This window comes from Brachyistius frenatus, unplaced genomic scaffold (assembly GCF_029030835.1).
Source record: "Brachyistius frenatus isolate BFR_SWC_R1_liver_20210118 unplaced genomic scaffold, ASM2903083v1 Contig_15, whole genome shotgun sequence".
NCBI lineage: Eukaryota > Metazoa > Chordata > Actinopteri > Embiotocidae > Brachyistius > Brachyistius frenatus.
The window spans coordinates 733,594-751,731 of record NW_027210614.1 but is presented as its reverse complement, the minus strand read 5'-3'; the positions used below and the strand labels follow the sequence as shown (position 1 = coordinate 751,731).

Here is an 18,138-nt window from a genome sequence, read left to right as displayed (position 1 = left end):
AGTAATGATAGTCCATGAAATTGAAGCAGCTGAATGGAATACAGTCATCATTAATTTGATCATTTATACCTGCTGTGACATATCAAAATGTTTCTGTTGTGCATGTTCCTTGTTCAGGCCCTTTGGACAACGCACTGGGACAACATACACCTTTAAGCGCTCGGCTATTTTCTGACATCTGAAAAAACAATCCCCAAATTCAGTCAGTAGCAGCTCCACCAACGTGAGGCCAAAATGAACAACCTTGGGCTCTGAGGATAAGAGACACCAGGATTAATTATGAAAAACAACAAGTCTATCTGTCTCCATCACCAGGCCAGAGTCATAATACAAAAAAAACGTAGTTCTTCTTTAGTTCTTGTTATACTAGGGAGCTAGCATGCGTTACATTATATGAAACGTGATTTATATAGTCTACTGATTAAACACACGATATGCATACACAGTAACTACAAATGCCATAATTATTCTTTTTTTTTCTTAGCAATTATTATGCATACACACACAGGTGTCATTTATTTGTTATTTATGTTTTATTACGGTACACATGGTTGGAGCATGAATGTACTGTAACTGTGAACCTAAAATGACCACTGACGGGTGTCAAAACAAAGTACCCGGATGCGTGACGTCATATTAGCGGGACGAAGCTGTCTGAGGACATGAGTCGTCGAGCGACCGGTGTTGGTTTTATAATCGTCCCATAATTAAACTGACGCTTCGGGGTTTTTTTTTTTTTGTTGTTTTTTACTATGTTGGCTTGTAAGAAGAGCTTGGCCAGCACTATGACCGCTGCTGCCCGGGTTCTTCGCAGTAATCAAGTAAATATCTTCTGTCAGTCGGTGCGCTGCAGTTAATGGAGTCGATCTGGAGCTTTCTACTAACAGCTTGTTTGATCAAACTTGACCGAGTCACCATCGTTCCTCCTCTCTGCCCCCTCAGGTCCTTGTTCCAGCCCAGGTGCGCAGATGTCTGTCAACGCAAACAGACGGAGAGGTCCGCATCGCAAAGATACTGAAGGAGAAGTTTCCGTCGGCCTCGTCGCTCAAAGTTGTGGACATATCAGGTAAAAAACAAAAAAAACAATGGGTCACGTGATTGACAGCACTGAAATGAACAGGATTTCCCGAACGCGTTAATTGGGTTGACACCCGAGACCACCAGTTCATAGCAGCATTTAAACACGACACATATTCAGTGTTTACCCTTTAATGTACCTGATAAAGTTGCCCTCAAGTTCATATTTTGTTTGAGTTTCCAGCTCTTCCCTGAGGCTGCTGTGTGTGAAATATTCAAACCTAGTTAAACAAGAAATATTCAACAATTTAGAGGTTCTGGCTGCATCATTCCATCAGATTGATTTATACCAGATGGTCAATGCATGTGAAATATAGACATCATATAGAAATCGGTATAGAAAGCAGACTGTGTCCACATATCGTCGGGGAAATGACAGTATTGTTTCTGGGATGCTGTGCTGTGATCAGGTGGCTGTGGGGCCATGTATGAGATCCACATAGAGTCCAGTGAGTTCCAAGGAAAAAGAACCATTCAGCAACACCAGCTAGTCAACAAGGTAAATCTTCACCCCAGTACACTACCTGCCGCGGCGGTTTAAAAACAATGGCTAACTCGAGACTAGATGTCACATTGTACTATTCTGAGGCTAAAGGACATTTTGGTTTGGTTTAGTTTGTTTTATATATTAATTGTACGGAAAATTGCACTTGTGTGCTTTGGTCCGTATCCATCTGTCAACCTCGCTTGTAATTTTTTAAGAGCATCTCCTTCACTTCAGTGGATATGTTTTATGGACCACTTGTATATTATGTTATACTTGAACTGTTGGATTTCATTCATTAGCTGTTGTGTTTTGTCCTCCACAGGCACTCAAGGATGAGATACAAGGAATGCATGGGCTGCGAATATTCACCGAAGTCCCAAAACATTAGAGAAAATCCTGCCTTCCCTCCGTTCACCCTATCTATAGTGATTGTACAGTTGTAAAGAGGATCCGGTGAAGTAAATGAATTCCATGATAATTGTTGATGTGCCAGTGGCTGAAATGCATTAGCACATTTATCTCTGGCAGTTACACACTGACAGTATGAAACGTGTAATCAAATAATGTGAGATTATCTTTTTTAAAGTGAGATCTTCTATTCTAAGATTATATATAAAACCAGTAAAGGCTCAAATACGCACAAAAGGACTTGGGAATATTGTAGCCTGTCATGTAGGTTTCTTCCCCATGTGGGTTCCTCTCATGGGAGATAATGATGCTGCGGAAATATTCAGCAATCCAGAAAGTAATGCGACCATCAATAGTGGAGAACAGCTACAGACCGTTGATTTAAACTGGGCACACATCTGTTTATAGAGCATTAGTCTGCCATGTTTCAGACAGTATGGGCACAATTTATGTGTTACTGTCCAATGAAAGTTGAGTGGTTTTGAACTGGTTACTGACTGGATTGTACACATGTGTTCATACTACTGATGCACTGATGAAGTTAGCTGCAATTAATAGCAGCTGCTTTAGTGGATTGACTGCAGCAGCTTTGGAGATAGAAGTTTTCAAAGAAAATGTACGCACTGTTAATGGCCATTTATTTATAAACTTATATATATATATATATATAGTGCTGAATGTAAACACTAAAAATACACACTTATTAAAAAAAAGTATTTTGCTCCTGTCTGAGGGATGTTGGAAAGAGGGACAATTTGTCAAATAGTTAATTTACCCACCTTGTCTTAACACATTGGTATAAGGAGTTGAACTATGTTAAAGTTGTTGACTACAGAAGAAGCCTTAGAATATGTTTTCAGGATTATCATTTTATTGTATATTGGTTTTAGTGCATATGTTGTCTGATAACAAGAAACTGCAGTATAGAAATCCCACAGATATAGAAACTGTCACCATACTGACAAGCTTGTTTTTCAGCTGTTCAGCACACAATTTTCTTCTTCATACACCAAATTTAAAGGATTCTAACCAATAATGTAGGTATAAATATTAATATCAGCACTGATATATTGTGATAAGGGCGAGGTTTTACTGAGCATGCATGTGTATTAGTTGATTTACGTTTGAAGCCCGCGGTGCCACAAAACCACTGCATTATGTCTGAAAGTATGGAATCTAATCAATATTTTTATACCAATCAAATACTGTGTAATATGGAATGATGGAGGTGTATTGATAAACCCAAATCCACAAGTTATCACCCAGTTCAAGTGATCAGTTTTCCCCTTCTTGTAACATCTTTGTTTTTTGTTTCTTCCCGCCACAGAATAATCTAGTAATGTTAGCAAATACACCGCGGACAGAACCATAAATAAAGTAAACGGCTAAAAGTCAAGCTGGTTATTATTTTACTTACTTTCATTAGGGGATCACAACTTGACAATATTTCTCAGCTTGTGTTAAAGTGTGGTAAGTAGACAGTTTACTGTCACATGAACTCAACCACTTTATAAAGAGCTATGACGTCAGGGCTCCTGCTGGGTATCTGCTGTTACAGGCACAACATTAACATGCAACTTAATGTGTCGGGTTTGGAAGAAATCGTAAGAGTTTTAGTTTAAAACGTTTTAGAGTCGTCGGAAGCCATGTATTATATTTACAACAGAAAACAAAATAAAAGCCTTCTATAAGGGCGCGGGACAGTGCTGGAGGTTAAGGTTTAAGTATCAAAGTAATGATAGTGAGTTGTCAGGACATCAATGGTAGATGACATAAAAGCAACTATTAATTGCTAATCCGGTTAATTTAATTTCCCCAAATATAAATAAATATCGGCTACAATAATAATAAAAAAAAACAAGTCTGACGCGCTGTAACAATGGCAACAGTACACTTCCTGTTTCTTTTAAAGTTTTGATCTGTTCACACAAGTGACTTAACGTACATTTTCTAAACATTTTATAATTCCTGATAAGCATCATTGCATAAAAAAAAAAGTACCTGGCTGTCTTGCTTATTTGACATCATTGAGCGCACTTGAAGGCATCACACTCTTGTATAATGTTGTCCTGCGTTTTAGATGCATCATGGATATATGCGAACGAGTTTCATTACTAGACTTTGATAAAGTTATGCACACACATCACCAGCAGATGGTGCACTTTATACTGCTGCAAGCGAGGATAATATGCTACACAAGCAGGACATATTATAATAGCAAACTTTTTAATTTTTTGATGAGTCAGCTTCTTGGTGACTTTAATATTTATATTTTTTTGTAAATGGTATATGGGACTTTGACCACGCAGGACTGAATGAGACTGTAGACGGTGAGATTTCAGGCTCCACCGTGGATAGTATGCATCCCTACAGCGCCTGTCTGTGTGCAGGCTGCACGCCACATCACTGAAGGAGCTGAAGGAGCGGAGAGGCAGTGCAGCTGATCTCCGACATGGCTAAAGAAGGAGCAGATATGACAGAGGAAACCGAGTACATGATAAACAAACATGTGGGGAAAGAAACAGAAACCGTGGAATCGTCTGGCAGCGCCAAAGAAATGCGAGCGGTGATCCTGGCGGGTTTTGGAGGTCTCAACAAACTCAGGGTAACCAAGAAGGCGATGCCCGAACCGCAGCATGGTGAAGTGAAGATCCGCGTCAAAGCGTGGTAAATATGACAATACTAGTAATGTGTTTCATATGGAGGCTACTCGTGGACTGCGATATGCTCTGGCGTTGTAACCCCGCGTTAAATATAATTGTTTTGGTCAAGTATGAACGCTGAATCACATCCTTTGGAGAAATTCGCAGTAATGAAGCCACAGGTCCTTTCTGGTACCGGAGACTGGCTCGGCTGAAGCCCGTTCATAACAAGCACAACTGATGTCAGCATTTTTCAGTCAGATTCAGACATTTTAAATCACATTTTCTATTTTTTTTTATTATTACGCATCAGTTTACAGGCTATTGATCAAGTCGTTTCCTTCCAGCTTGCAGTCCATGCCATGGTCAGTGTTGGCAAACTCGCAGTTAAGGAAAATTAAAGTGTACTTCATCCTATTCAGTGGAGAATATTTGTTCATTTTGACCTTGTATCCACAGAGGAAAAGCCTGTGACTCACTGCTGATAATAATGAAATAAATGGCATCGACCTGGCTAATCCCTAAATCTCTTCTTAACAGATCACACTAAATATGTGATATTAGATAGCTGCCAGTGGTCAGAGAAGGTTCATGTTTTTCATCAAAATATTGAACCAGGTAGATTCAAAGTAACAATAAGGTTCTAATTTTTCTTTGTTGCAGTGGCTTGAATTTCTTGGATCTGATGGTGCGTCAGGGGACTATTGATAATCCTCCAAAACCCCCCCTTGTCCCTGGATTTGAGTGCTCTGGAATAGTTGAGTCAGTGGGTGAAAACACAAAGGGATTTGAGGTTAGTGAAATTACAGGTTGTTAATGTGGTGATCTTTGAATAAACGCTGCCAGAATCACAGAATCTGCATCAATAAAATGGGAGATAATGCAGATTCAAACACTTACTGTAACTATAATTAGAGTTAATTCATAACTGTACAAATAACGTCACTCCAAGTGCCACACACGACTGTTTCATGCGAGTGTCATCCCTCACATGTTTCTTTCAGATAGGCGACAGAGTTATGGCTTTTGTGAATTACAATGCCTGGGCAGAGGTGGTTTGCACACCAGTGGATTTTGTCTACAAGATGCCAGATGACATGACTTTTGCTGAGGCAGCAGCTTTCGCTCTGAACTTTGTGGCTGCCTATATGATGCTCTTTGAGGTTGCCAATCTGCGAGAGGGGATGTCAGTGTTGGTTCACTCAGTGGGAGGTGGTGTAGTAAGTCCATTTCCTTTATTACAATTGCACATCCACAAAACAAGCTCAGCTATACATAATGGTTATATATGTTCCTGGAATAAGTAGTTTATTCCCTGTTGTTGCTTCAAAGTGTTTTTATGTCACAATGCAGACTGAAAGTCTTTACTGGTCTTTAATTTAGTTCAGTTTAAAACTTCCTGAACCTCCTTTAAGTTTTGGAATGACAACAACAATACTTTATTTTTCATAAAACAGTTGATAGTGTTTTTGATACCAGTTAAAAATCCTAATTATAATGAATACAGTGTATATGTTTATAAATCTCATTTTCTAGGGATGTTAAAAATGTGAGCGGAGTCTCTTGCTCTGTGCAATACATTGAGAGTTTTACTGTGTGCTGTCAAACACTGATAAATTGTTGTAACTGTTTTCATTTTCAGGGTCAAGCTGTGGCTCAGCTCTGCTCCACTGTGCCTAATATCACTGTGTTCGGGATCGCCTCATGTTTCAAACATGCAGCCATCAGAGACTCTGTGACTCATCTCTTTGACAGAAGTGTTGACTACATACAAGAAGTCAAAAAGTAAGCAAGCTAAATTTGTCTGTGCTGTAACTGATTTGAGGAGTCTGTATTTAGTTCCTCCTGATGTATTTCATCAACATGAATTTGTTGAATGAGATTGAACCTGAAGGCATCATCAGGCAGGTCTGCTGTCGCCTGGTACACATGTCCATTAATTTGATAACGTGGACTTTGCTGAGCGTAGAGGATGCAGATGTTACCGGTTGCCTGATTTGGTCTTGTGTGGCAGTGGTCCCCATGGCAACCCACAGCTCGTCTCAGAGAGCAGCAGCATTGTGTAGGGTGGAGGTCTGCACTGACAATGTGGCTCAACTGAGCCAATTAGGGCTATGCAGGAAAACCCTACACATTCCACTGTCAACACAGCATGCTGTCAGCTGGTTTATTCCACAAAGAGATTTGATGCAGTATGCTACAGGTTTACAACAATTATGATGTAAAGTTGTAATTTTATTCTAAAGATGATGCAAGGCTTTTGATTATTTCAACGACTCCATCGCCACACAGCCTTTACCGCTTCACTGAGCTTTTGCAGTAATTCAGTATCATTTGTAGCTATACTGGGTAGACGCACCATATCTATATATATATCTATATATAGATATATAGATAGTATTCTGTGTTGTCAGATTAAAATATACAGAGATTCAAATAGCTTCATTAGCCGTTGATGTTTCATGCTCTCTGCCTACATATCAGCAGTGGTAGTGGATTAATATGCCTTTCATCTCCCTGGCCCACACATTCTTCCCAGGATCAAGTACAAAGTACGATTAAATTGGTCTTTTTACAAAAGGCAAAAACCATGGGAATCACAAGACCACCAAGCAGTTCAGCCAAGCAGGTGTTTGTGGCCACAAGGCAGAAAGTAAGGACTTATGGTTCCCTTGATAATAACATACCTTCCATTCCTTTACGTCTGTTCCTTTAATGAGTTTCATTGCAAACTTTTATGTCTGATTCATTGTGTGCGCGAGAAGAACACAAACTTTTTGTAACACGGTATAGAATGTGTTACTGATGAGGAGTAATGTGGGCACTGCAAAAGATCAATAAGAAATCTGCAGGCTGAGTCAAAAGTAAAACGTGGGCTGTATACTGTAACTTTTTCTCAGAGTAACTAAATGCACATATCTTATGAATCCATGATTAGAAAGAACCTGAAGCTGCTCCAGAGTACGAATCACTGGCTGAAACAAGGATATACAACCATGTCAGAGATGTAAGACACTGGCCTCTGATTGTGCTTCTTCTCTACTGCGCAAATGTTTTTTGGAGATGATCTCTTCACATGTTCAGTAGCGCTGAAATAATTAGTCCATCACATGATTAATAACCAGAATATGAATCCGCAGCTATTTTTACGAACTGAGTTTCATTGCAGATTCAGCTGTTTTTTTTTTTTTAAGATAAATATTTTTGCCTGTAAAATGTCAGAAATTTGCAAAAAGAACAAATTTCCCAAAGCTTACAGTGATGTCTTCAAATTGCTTATTTATCTTGTCAAAGTTAAAAACCACATAAATAAACAGTCTGTAACGAAGGATTTTTTTTTTTAAAGTTTAAAATTGATTCAAACTTAATTTTCAGCTCAAAACTATTTTTTATAATGAATTAATCATTTTTAAAGCAACATTTCCTGGTTTGAGCCCCTCCATTATTAGCATTCCGTTTTACATAATTATGAATCGTTATTGGCTTATTGGATGCTAAAGACATCAACTTTGGCAATGGAAACTCATTTGGACATTTGGTGGACCAACAGTTTGTTGAAAAAAATACTTGAGGATTAATTGATAATGAAAATAGTCACTAGCTGAACCTCAAATATACACTTTTGCGTGTTTATTAGTGAAATCAAAAATCTTTTTGGCTTGTTCTTGATGCTTTAGGATTTCTCCAGAAGGAGTAGACATCGTGCTGGACTGCCTGTGTGGGGAGAATACCGGTAAAGGTCTGAGTCTGCTGAAGCCTCTGGGAACTTACATCCTCTATGGTGAGCATGACATTATGTCTGTGTGCTACTTTAACATTAAGCCTTTCATTTAGTACTTTCACAGTGAAATTAGCTAAATTTGCAGTGCATTAGTCCAATTTTGGTCAATTTACTGAAGTTTTGAGGATAACACTCGATAAGAATTAATTTTGGGATGTCCTCCTCCATGCGCTCTTGCTGATGGTTAGATAAACGATATAATTCTCAAGTCACTGTTACAGGCTAAAACATAGCCTGGCACATATGACTTTTTTTAAATGGGAAACTGACATTTGTATAATTTTGTTTTTTGTATTGTTAAAACAAACTTTTGATGTGCTAGTTGGTGGATTTTGCTACTTTTTTTTTTTTTTTAAAGAGCCACACAGGCTGTTTCCAGTCATTACTCTAAGCTAAGCTATCTGTCTCTTGGCTGCAGCTTCAATTTGAGAGTGGTATCGATCGAAGCAACTTTCCCATAGTGTTGAACTATTCCTTTAAATACGAGTCTTGCATTCATTCGATGTGTTGGCAGCTGGACTGGTTGCAAAATAATGAAGCTCTTTTGAATAAGGCTTACTCCAAAACCTGCAAATGAAATGTATTGTCCTTCACATCAGCCATTCTTATCTGGTCTGTGTTAATTACTTCAGGTCCTGTCCAGCCTCATGAATCAAGTTACAGCGTCAAATGGAGATGAATTCATTAGTTGTAGTTACACTGAATATGTGCAAAGGCATTCTTGTACAGATCTAAGGGTCTAAAGGTGCCAACTGATCCTCCCCCGCCTCGCCCTTCATGCATCATAGCTGCCTATTACTGACTAGTCACTTCTGTCAAGCATACAGCAACCCTTTTATTTTTGTTTTTTCAGGCGCATCAAACATGGTAACTGGGGAAACAAAGAGTCTCTTCAGCTTTGCAAAATCTGTGAGTCAGAGATGCAGTCTGTCATCAATATTTGAAGGAAACAGTGCCCTGTAACTACACAATGAACTGCATTACATGGCAAATGAAACACACGCACACAATGAGTCACTCAGGATTAACGTGTCTATGCTTTGTTTTTGCTCCAGTGGTGGCAGGTGGAGAAGGTGAACCCGATTAAACTGTACGAGGAGAACAAAGTCATAGCTGGATTCTCGCTCCTCAACCTCCTCTTTAAACAAGGGAGATGTAGTCTCGTGAAGTCAGTGATGGACAAACTCTTGTGTCTCTTTGAACAAAAGAAGATCAAGCCTGTAGTGGACTCCCTGTGGGCGCTGGAAGAGGTAAGAGCCTGAAGCTTGTAAGACAGTGAGATCGATGAAGATCAAATTAAAAACGATCTCATGAGTGTAGTAACATAATTGGAGATGCTAGGAAAGATTTAAAAAGATTAGATGTGATTCTCTTGGACAGCATAAAATCTGTTGTTTGTCACCTTCTGTGGGACATAGTCAGCTGTTCTTGGACATTCTTCCACAGATGGTGGGTAGGTTGCATCTTCCCGTTCCACAATTATTTCCCACCCACACAAAGCCCAACAGGCCATACATCACTTCACTCCCCATTTCCACAGACTGTTGAAGTCTCCCTCAAACTATTGTAATTAAAGTGATTATAAACTAGAGAATCTTTGTAGACTGTTCTAATCATGATATTTACATGGATCAGTTAATAGGCCACAGTGGAGAACTTCCATATAACTACATCATATAGTCTTTTCCAGGCATTTGTAAACAGGTGGACATCACTTTCTTGTAAATGTGTCCCCAGAATTGGAAATTTTGCTTTCACAAGAAGACAAGGAACATTTAAAAACACTATTATTTATTGTCTCCCTGAAAGAATGTCTCATTAGTTTCCTTCGAGAGGTGCACAAAGAGGTTACTAATTCTCCTCTTTTTAATTTGCTCTGTATATTTACAAGGACCTTATGCAGGCCCTTAGCTCTTCACATCCCCGACGGGGATCTTTGCTTAATGGAACTCTCAGAAAATAGATCCATGAATGATTCATACATAATTATTGAGCATTTGACCCATCGAAGGCTCATTCATTAGATAGCTTCATTTTAACCCTTCTCTCTCTTCATGTACATGCTCCCTTTCTGTTGATTGCCCACATGTACCTGCAGGGTCTACAATAGACAGGCCACTGTACAAGGGTTGAAACAGTATAAACCTTCCCCACATGTCTTTCGTTATATCTTCTTGCCAACATTATAGTCTTCTGGTCTTCCCCTCTTTGCTCAGATAATGTCAGAAAAAAGTTTCCATGCACCACTTTAAAAGCTTCCACGTCCATGGTCCACCCAGACAGGTGTTTCCGCCTGTTTGCCTGATCATACTAACGACTGTAGGGGCTTGTACAGACTGTGCTTGATTGATTAGTATGGTTGCACCTGTGATGAGAAAGGCTATACTGTCATTATACTTATTGATTCAGGTATTGACTGAAGTGAGTAAAAAAAAAAAAAAAAAACAAAAAAAAAACTGGTGGTGTGAAGGGACTTTAAACTATCGCTGCCTTCAAATGGAGCTTGTGAGCTTGTGGTTATGACATGGGCAGTCGTATGCGTAGTAAGGTTGGCCTTCAAGTGGTTAAGTTGTGAGAACACTGTTAACACGGACCGCATTTAGAATCCACAGAGGCTAACAATTTAGCAAGCTAGCTAAGTGGGTAATGTAATGCAGGTAAGGCAAAGGTAGAATGACAGAGGGAAACGGTGAGGCCGGAGGGAAACAAGAACATTTTCCCCAGCTGTATTATCAATTTACAAAGAAAATTTCCATACAGCTGACATTTCAATGTATTCTGAAGCTGTCAGCCAACACATCACAACTCAGAAATTTCTGAGGTTGTCAACACCACAGGAGGGTGTACATGGACTCCTGTTGTGAACATGGTAAATAGGACCCCATGTAAAGGCTGCATAGAGCCTGGAACACACTGGCTGTGTGGTGTAGTGACCTGTTTCTATGTGGCGTGTGCGTTACCTGTTTCTATGTGGCGTGTGCGTTACCTGTTTCTATGTGGCGTGTGCGTTACCTGTTTCTATGTGGCGTGTGCGTCACCTGTTTCTATGTGGCGTGTGCGTCACCTGTTTCTATGTGGCGTGTGCGTTACCTGTTTCTATGTGGCGTGTGCGTTACCTGTTTCTATGTGGCGTGTGCGTTACCTGTTTCTATGTGGCGTGTGCGTTACCTGTTTCTATGTGGCGTGTGCGTCACCTGTTTCTATGTGGCGTGTGCGTTACCTGTTTCTATGTGGCGTGTGCGTTACCTGTTTCTATGTGGCGTGTGCGTTACCTGTTTCTATGTGGTGTGTGCGTCACCTGTTTCTATGTGGTGTGTGCGTTACCTGTTTCTATGTGGTGTGTGCGTTACCTGTTTCTATGTGGCGTGTGCGTTACCTGTTTCTATGTGGTGTGTGCGTTATCTGTTTCTGTGTGGCGTGTGCGTTAACTGTTGCTGCGTGGCGTGTGCGTTACCTGTTTCTATGTGGTGTGTGCGTTACCTGTTTCTGTGTGGCGTGTGCGTTAACTGTTGCTGCGTGGCGTGTGCGTTACCTGTTTCTGTGTGGCGTGTGCATTACCTGTTTAGGTTAGGTAGTTACTTTATTGTTTCTGTGTGGTGTGTGTGTTACCTGTTTCTGTGTGACGTGTGCATTACCTGTTTAGGTTAGGTAGTTACTTTATTGTTTCTGTGTGGTGTGTGTGTTACCTGTTTCTGTGTGGCGTGTGCATTACCTGTTTAGGTTAGGTAGTTACTTTATTGTTTCTGTGTGGTGTGTGTGTTACCTGTTTCTGTGTGGCATGTGCGTTACCTGTTTCTGTGTGGTGTGTGCGTTTAACATCTGAACACAGACACGCTGCAGTTTTAACATCTGAACACAGACACGCTGTAGTTTAACATCTGGACACAGACACGCTGTAGTTTTAACATCTGGACACAGACGCGCTGTAGTTTAACATCTGGACACAGACACGCTGTAGTTTAACATCTGGACACAGACACGCTGTAGTTTAACATCTGGACACAGACACGCTGTAGTTTCACATCTGGACACAGACACGCTGTAGTTTCACATCTGGACACAGACTCACAAGCTTCAGTCTAATAGGCTAGAGAGAGTGTGCAGGACTTTAATCTGTGACACCTGAATGTAATACAAAATATAATAACTGCACATGAAATAATAAGTTGAAGATTTGACCCTGGCCTTTGTTTCAAGCTTTCTATATAATACAGCACAAAAAGCCATTCTGAAGTTTGGATTTACAGGCAGAGAAAGATTGGTGTCTTCAGAATTCATTTCTCATGGGAAACTTCCCATGCACTGTTGTCACTAAACCTCGGCAGATTGCTCAGGCCATTCAACGGAACCATTGCCCATGAATAATACTCATTAGTGGGGAGGATGACGTGTTGTGTCAAGGGTACATCCTGCTGGGAACGAGAATCAATTGGCCGTTAGTTTTCATGTTAAGCAGAATGAAACACTGGAGAGTATACATGACTGGAACAGAATAATGCAAAGTTTTCTGACCTCCAATAGTTTCAGTGAAGAAAAAAATTATTTGTCACTCACGTGGGATTCTATGCTGAATTGTATTAAAAAAATTAAAGTGAACCAACATTGAACTCTCCCAGTGATCATTCATCATTGTACACAAAGACTTACTTCACCCACAATGTAAGTTGAACCCACTCTTCTGTAAACATGCTACCATGGCAGCAAAGCGCTGGACAAGTCTGTGACCTAATTTTGCTCTTGGCTTGATTTTCACTGTTTCTTTAAACAAATGAATGCTTGTGACACAACGGCTTCCAGACAAAGAGGGACACATTGCATTGTCTCTCTGTGTGGACTGTAATGAGAAAGAAAGATTGCCTTCCGAGTAATCTCTAGTGTGTGAATTTTTCTTTAGACAACCTTAAATGAGTAGTTCCAATGTTTGATTGTGTTTGGTTTTGACCTGCTAGGTATGTTGTTGGATGTAGAGGCTGTTGTTGGACAGAACCAGTCACAATAATTGCACAAATTGTGGTCAAAAAACTTCAGACTGTCTGGCAACCTTCAACAACTTTTGTTATTACCCTATTGCCAACTAGATGGCAACAGAGAGCCACAAATAATATAGGCAATAGTCGGCCAAAGGGGGTTCCTAGTGGTGAAGGGTAACTAACTATTAGTTAACCTCATGACACCTCTTTTCAAAAATACAACAATAATGTGACTTAAAAGCTTGAGTTTGATGTTTTGCCTCTCATACGTCCATAATGCCAGACCATGTTGGTAAACATGATCCTGCTATGTGTACCATGATGTGATCATTGGTCAGTTCACAATAGATGATTGATGGTTGAATGCTGTGGTGTGTAGAGCTGTAGAAAATCATGCCCTGCTTCTTTCATTCCCCAACCACCCTGCTTATAACAATCAGACTGTAGTTAAATTGGCAATAAGGACCCAGTATCAGGTTTCCTCAAGCTGACATTTAACTGAACAGCTCACACACCCTTAAAAGTCTCTGGCATAATGTCTTACTCAGTTATTTTCACAGAGCAGCAGCTCTGCAGTGAAGTTTGTTGAGTCTGAACAAAATGTCAAATTCCAATAAAATGTGTTGTGGACAGAGTTTCCCACTTCCTGAAGGCAGAAGCCTGGCCCTTATGTTAATGTTTGACTGTTTCTTCTTCTGTATTCTTTCTCATGCTGGAATGCTTTTGTAGTATCTCAGTGTTAAGCACTACAGTCTAACATCAGCACCACAGACTTAATGAGTCAGCCATGGTTCCATCTGCTGTAAAAGTTTCCACAGCTTTATTTTTTGTTTATATCTGAAAGAAACACAATGGCTTTACTGATATTAAATTGACATTTTTCTGCCTCAGACAATGAAAAAATCTCCCTGCCTAAATCGGTTTAAGAGTCAGTCTGGTAATTAAGAGATGGGAGTTGAGAGGAAGTGGGCAGAGGATTATGTTGGATAAGCCCAACACTGTGTCAGAACAATATATATCCTTGGCATGGGTTTTAGACTTTATGTTACATTTAAATATTTAAAAAAATCATCCTTACTGTTGCTATAAAGTCATTTCATAATTTATTCATATGTGTACTTCATACAAATAAAGGAAGATATGTGGGATAATGTAACCTCAGAGCTGAGGACTTTGTTTTGTTGCTGCAAGCTTTTATAAGGAAGTGAATATTAAAAACGGTTTGCAGGATGTGACTCACTTTACCAGTGTATGCGAATATAAAGTGCCCTCTAGGAAGCTGCAGAAATGTTTATTATTCACATTATTTATTTATTACGTGATCCCTCTCCACCCTACTGGTTGGTTAATCAAATCTCCAATGAACTGCGTATATTGTTACTGCAGTCAAATGAAGCAGTGTACTTGTGTGGTTAATTTAAACCCTCTTGCTTCATTACTGCAGCTAGTCAAGTGTTCAGTGTGATGTCAGACGTTGCTCAGCAGAGTGAGGCAGCATAATTTAGTCAACATTAAAGCACTTAACTTTTCTTGCAGGTTAATCATATCATTAATTAAATTAATAATTAATGAAAAAGTATCCTTGTGTGGACGCGCTCGATAAAACAATGATTTATTTATTTTCAGTGCAGATACTCGAAGCTTTTACTGTTAAAAGCTCTTAGTTTTAAAGCATCCTTGACTATGATACTTTTTAAACACATTTTTAAAACACCTAATTGAATTTTACGTGCCATTTGAAAAAGTAACTTGGCTTCACTGGAGTCTTTTTCTTTCCTGTAAAACAATCTGGAGTAAACTTAGTAGTAGTACCAGCCTGGAACTGTTCTGCAACAAAAGCTTTTAGAACTGTGACTTTTAATGGTTTAAAATAAGCTACACTTAATTTTATTTTATCGGAAACTAAAATCGTTCAACCAAAATGTCTTACAGTAAACACATTTAAACTGATTTCATATCAGGTTTTTTTGTGCTTAATTTTTTATTTGGTAATAATAGTAACATTCCATTTTTCATGTTGAAAATAAGCTCTGTTCAGCTTGTTGAAATCAAATTAATGTTATGTTTTATTCTCAGGTAAAAGAGGCCATGCAGAGAATTCATGACAGAGGCAACATAGGAAAACTCATTCTGGATGTCGAGAAGTCTCCGACCCCTCTGGTAACAACAACACTTTTAAAGTGTTATTAAACTATTAAGAACATACGTCAACAGATGGAACTGTTTAGTTGTTTTATTGCTCCATATGGATTTACCCTTAAAGTTTAGTGGGGTTTTTTCTAAGTGCATTACTACAAAGATTTACAGCTTCCATTTATTTTCCCCTCTGTTTTTTGTATGGGTAGCTCAGTAAACAGTTAAAGATTGTGGAAATATATTTCCCCACTAGATGGCCAGCGACAGTACAGAGACCAGTGAAGCTGGGGAGGAAGAAGAGGAGCCTGAGGGAGACAACGAAAGCAAGGAGCGAATGCCTTTCATCCACTAAACTCAACAAAGCTCGCTGCAACACACCTAGAGACTGGAGAGGCTGCACAGATTCACCACGGAAGAACACAACCACACACACAAGTGTGCATGTATGTACGTATGCACGTGCTGTATGCATATATTCATGAATGTACAGTTTATTTTTGTGCCTTTTGTCTGTTACCTATTGTTTGTCAGTTGATTGTACAAGCAAGGAGTACATGAAGAATAACAACCTGTTTGTTAGCAAGTGCAAGAGCCATTCTGAAAAGTATTATATTCTTTGCTGTACTACAGTATAAAGTCATGTTATGCTAGCCAATAATGTGAATAGGTTTGTGTCCATTTTATAGTTACCTGCATCTGCCAACGGTTTATTGAATTTGCAACAGACTGTATAAGCATTTAAACCAGCTGACAAGCTGTCATCACTTTACACTTATCACCCTCAAAAACTGAATTAGTGTAGTAAAAACCATACGTATCATTTACAAAAACAAGCTAACATGATTAAACATTTCACAGCACGGGAAAAGTGTCATTTATTTCTCATCTGTCTTCAGTGACAACCGTTATAAAACAAGAGCAAACCACTGAAATAAGTTTGAGGAAATGCCCCCGGTGTTTTGATGCCTCTGTAATTCACCACCTCGGGTGAATTACTTTATCCTGTTACGATAAGTAATGTGCAAGCAAGGAGAGGTCCAAAAGTCTATGTAGATATTTGCATGATATTTTATTGTGATATTATGGGATCACCAGTGCCTTTGAGCTACAAACGAGTGTTTAATACTTGAAATACTTTTCCTCATGCGAAGAAACAGAATAGGTGTCTGTAACTAAATGAAAAAGAAAATTGATGTGTAAACTGTTAAAAATTACTCCTCATTGGATTGTATAATTTTTAAAGAGGGGAATCTGGAATCATGTTTCCCACTGAGCTGTATGTTAAGAACTTGACTAAAATACATAATTTATAACACCACATAGTCTTACATTTATTTCCAGGTCACAAAGATTTGACAGTTCTATAAACCCTCAAGTAAAACAGGACAAATTTGAGTTTTAAGAAGTCAAATTTATATCTGCATCAAAATGTTGCAGAGGATGTGTAACTGCAAGAAAAAGTGAGATAAATTAGTGGATTTATCAGTTGGACTCCAGTTCAAGGTTTGCGGAATCTCTGCTTTGCTTGTCTGACCAAAGTTGTTCACTTACTGGTGCCTCACAACAAAAGTGCCATACGACTCCAAGATGATTTGTTTTTTTACAGTGTGCTGGTAGATAAAAGCAGGCTGATTTAAGTTTGAGCAACCCTGTATACAGTGTTACTTAAGTCGGGTAGGATGAGCTCTGCTTTACTCCACATCTACGAGTTGTTATTGAAATACCCTCACCTTTTCAGATAACTGATCTGCTTTTATTTTTCCAAGTAAAAACAAACTGCGTACTATCTCATTTACACTCTTTACTCGGCCTTGCTTCCTCAGTGTATTTTATATTGGCTAGTTGTCTAAATTATTTATACCTTTACAGAGTGTCCATCAGCTAAACTAAAGTGATGAAATTAAGTGATTTCTAGATTTGGAAATGAGAATGATTATATGTAGACACTTTAAAGATACAACTCAAATTTGATGCCTTTAATGTCCGGTGTGTGTGTGTGTATCTGCGTGTATGAGACAGAGGGAGAATGCATGTTTTTGAGTTTGTGTATTCATGTTGCCCTGTAAAATGAAAAAAGAAAAATGTGTGCCAAGAGGTGTTAAGCGTTGTAGTGTTTCCTTTTACACTATAGTTTACGTGTGCTCGTATATGTTTGTCAAATTTTTTTGTGTACTTTCTCTGAGTACAGCTCTGTTTACTTGAATAAATTTATCTGCAAAGCATGATTGGGTTTTTGTCTGAGTTCAATGTTTGAATATTCACATTGAGAAATGTATGACATTTATAACAGTTCATTTCATACTATGTAAAAAAAAAAGCTTTCTGTTGTAAAAAGATAAGGAATATTGGCTTGACATATTTAAATTGTAAGTCAACGTCAAGAGAAGTTCCTTATTGTTAAAAATTTGTTTTGGTGTACGTTAGGTTTAAAATTTTGGCCTAAATTGCGAATAAAGTTCCCATTCTGTTTAAGCCCCCCATGTGGAAGCAGCAGTTGTCTATTCAATGACTTGAGGTCTAACATTGCTCACTTGTAGGACTGTTGACCTTTGCTGTGATGCTGCCGGGTTGTCTATATGGTCAGAATCCATCATGTACTGTAGGTAGAGCTTATGCAAACTGTTTAATTTGAAGGTC

The 18,138-nt window shown here is 39.0% G+C and overlaps 2 protein-coding genes across 3 annotated transcripts; both read left to right on the top strand.

The window, feature by feature from the left end:
• The first annotated feature begins 651 nt into the window (after positions 1 to 651).
• On the top strand, positions 652 to 3,368 carry bola3 (bolA family member 3). Of its 2 annotated transcripts, none has more exons than XM_069693460.1 (4): positions 652 to 821; positions 943 to 1,066; positions 1,488 to 1,576; positions 1,887 to 3,368. In XM_069693460.1, the coding sequence occupies exons 1-4, from the start codon at positions 753 to 755 to the stop codon at positions 1,950 to 1,952; spliced, it is 348 nt and encodes a 115-aa protein (XP_069549561.1). In that variant the 5' UTR covers positions 652 to 752; the 3' UTR covers positions 1,953 to 3,368. The 2 variants fall into 2 exon arrangements, with proteins under 2 accessions (XP_069549561.1, XP_069549560.1); XM_069693459.1 differs by having other exon boundaries at positions 652 to 842.
• An 868-nt stretch (positions 3,369 to 4,236) lies between these two features.
• Positions 4,237 to 17,599, top strand: vat1l (vesicle amine transport 1-like). The gene is made up of 9 exons (XM_069693472.1): positions 4,237 to 4,639; positions 5,278 to 5,407; positions 5,619 to 5,834; positions 6,257 to 6,399; positions 8,292 to 8,395; positions 9,249 to 9,304; positions 9,451 to 9,645; positions 15,442 to 15,525; positions 15,755 to 17,599. Exons 1-9 carry the CDS (start codon positions 4,425 to 4,427, stop codon positions 15,851 to 15,853), a joined length of 1,242 nt encoding a protein of 413 aa, XP_069549573.1. The 5' UTR covers positions 4,237 to 4,424; the 3' UTR covers positions 15,854 to 17,599.
• The last annotated feature ends 539 nt before the right edge of the window (positions 17,600 to 18,138 follow it).